This window comes from Cynoglossus semilaevis, chromosome 10, assembly GCF_000523025.1.
Source record: "Cynoglossus semilaevis isolate Cse_v1.0 chromosome 10, Cse_v1.0, whole genome shotgun sequence".
NCBI lineage: Eukaryota > Metazoa > Chordata > Actinopteri > Pleuronectiformes > Cynoglossidae > Cynoglossus > Cynoglossus semilaevis.
The window spans coordinates 18465096-18466690 of NC_024316.1; the positions used below are offsets into that span (position 1 = coordinate 18465096).

The 1595-nt window shown below is 52.6% G+C and overlaps 1 protein-coding gene across 1 annotated transcript in view; it reads right to left on the reverse strand.

Annotated features, from left to right (window-relative positions):
* The window catches only part of LOC103385445 (cadherin-4), a 20589-nt gene that overhangs the window by 1361 nt on the left and 17633 nt on the right, over positions 1-1595 (reverse strand). The window contains 4 exon segments of the mRNA XM_025058993.1: positions 141-305; positions 402-541; positions 945-1181; positions 1259-1498. Coding sequence (XP_024914761.1) covers positions 141-305; positions 402-541; positions 945-1181; positions 1259-1498 — 782 coding nt within the window.

Here is a 1595-nt window from a genome sequence, read left to right on the forward strand (position 1 = left end):
GGGAGAACAGCATTTCCATCAGCTGCTGCAGAAACGTCTGATCAAAGCATTTCTGAAAACACCAAGAACTCCAGTGAGAACTCAGTGTTGGACAAACAGGACGAGAGTCAAAAAGAGTGTGTGTGTGTGTGTGTTGTCACCTCGTGGATGAAGTCCCCGATGTCTCCAGGGTGGGGCACCACAGGTCTGATTGGGTACTGGGACTCGGGGATGATGGGACGCTCGTCCACCCTGCGGACGCCGGGCGGTTTGTTGATGATGTGTTCCAAGGAGTCGGGCTGCTGCAGCTGACTCAGGTCGTAGTCCTGCACCGCCACAAGGGGGCACACACACGTGTAAACAGGGCGGCGGTCCATCACTGACCTGTGTGTGTGTGTGAGGTGTGTGTGTGTGTGTGTCACCTGATCTTCCTCTCCTCCGCCCTCTTCATCGTACTTGAGGATGTTGTCTCTGACGTCGTCCTCGGGGTCGATGAGCAGCTGCTTCGTCTGACGCTCCTTCTCCCGGCGCTTTATCCACAACACAAACAGCAGCACCATGCCTGCGAATTTAATGCATTACAGTGAAAGTCACTAGATGGCAGCATTGCAGCTCATTCATCTATTTTACTAATCAGGAGATCGTTTACAGAACGCTGCGACTACAGATAAACAAGTAAATATTACCAGGTCTGTATCGTATCGGTTGATGATGGAATTGGAAATATATCGGCAAAAGTTAATTTCTGACATCCCTAATTGTGTGTTTACTAAGACGACAGTTTTCCTATAATTAAATGGTTTTAAAAAAACACCTTAATTTATATCACCGTGTCTGTGGTGTCACAGTTTATCGTATCTTTACACCTATCATCGTGATAGGTATCGTATCGCCAGATTCTTCAGCCCTAGAATACACTGTGTCTGTTGGTGTTGGGGGGGGTCGGTGGGGGGGGTGACACTCACACAGCAGTATGATGATGCAGAACAGGATGGCGATGATGGCTCCAGTTCCCAGACCGGCGGCGGCCACGGCCCCCAGGGTGGTGCAGTCCCCGTTTTCGTCGCAGGGACACACCTTGACCTTGATGACGGATCTGTTGGACAACGGCGGGTTGCCCGAGTCTGAGACAGTTATCGGTACCTCGTACACCCCCGGCTCCAGGTATATCTGGTAGCGCAGGCCCAGACGACCGTAGTTTCCTAGGAGAGAAACGACAGCTGTACTCACTCAGGAACTCGGACGAAGGAACCGCACCAGTGCAGTGACATGGTCTCACCACTGATCCGAGAAATCGTCCAGTTGCGCCGGATGCTGGAGGGCGAGCCGGGCAGCTCGAAAATAAAGGGTCCGGCGTTGGGCTCGGTGTCGGCGTCGGCCGCCGTGATGTTGACACCGTTGATGTTTTTGTTGACTCTCTCACAGATCTGAGACTCTCTGGGCACCAGCACCGGGGGGTTGTCGTTGATGTCGATCAGATAGATCTGCAGAGTACCAGTGCCACTGGCTGCAGGGGAGCCTGGGAAGAGGAAGAGGAAGAGGAAGAGGAAGAGGAAGAGGAAGAGGAAGAGGAAGAGGAAGAGGAAGAGGAAGAGGAAGAGGAAGAGGAAGAGGAA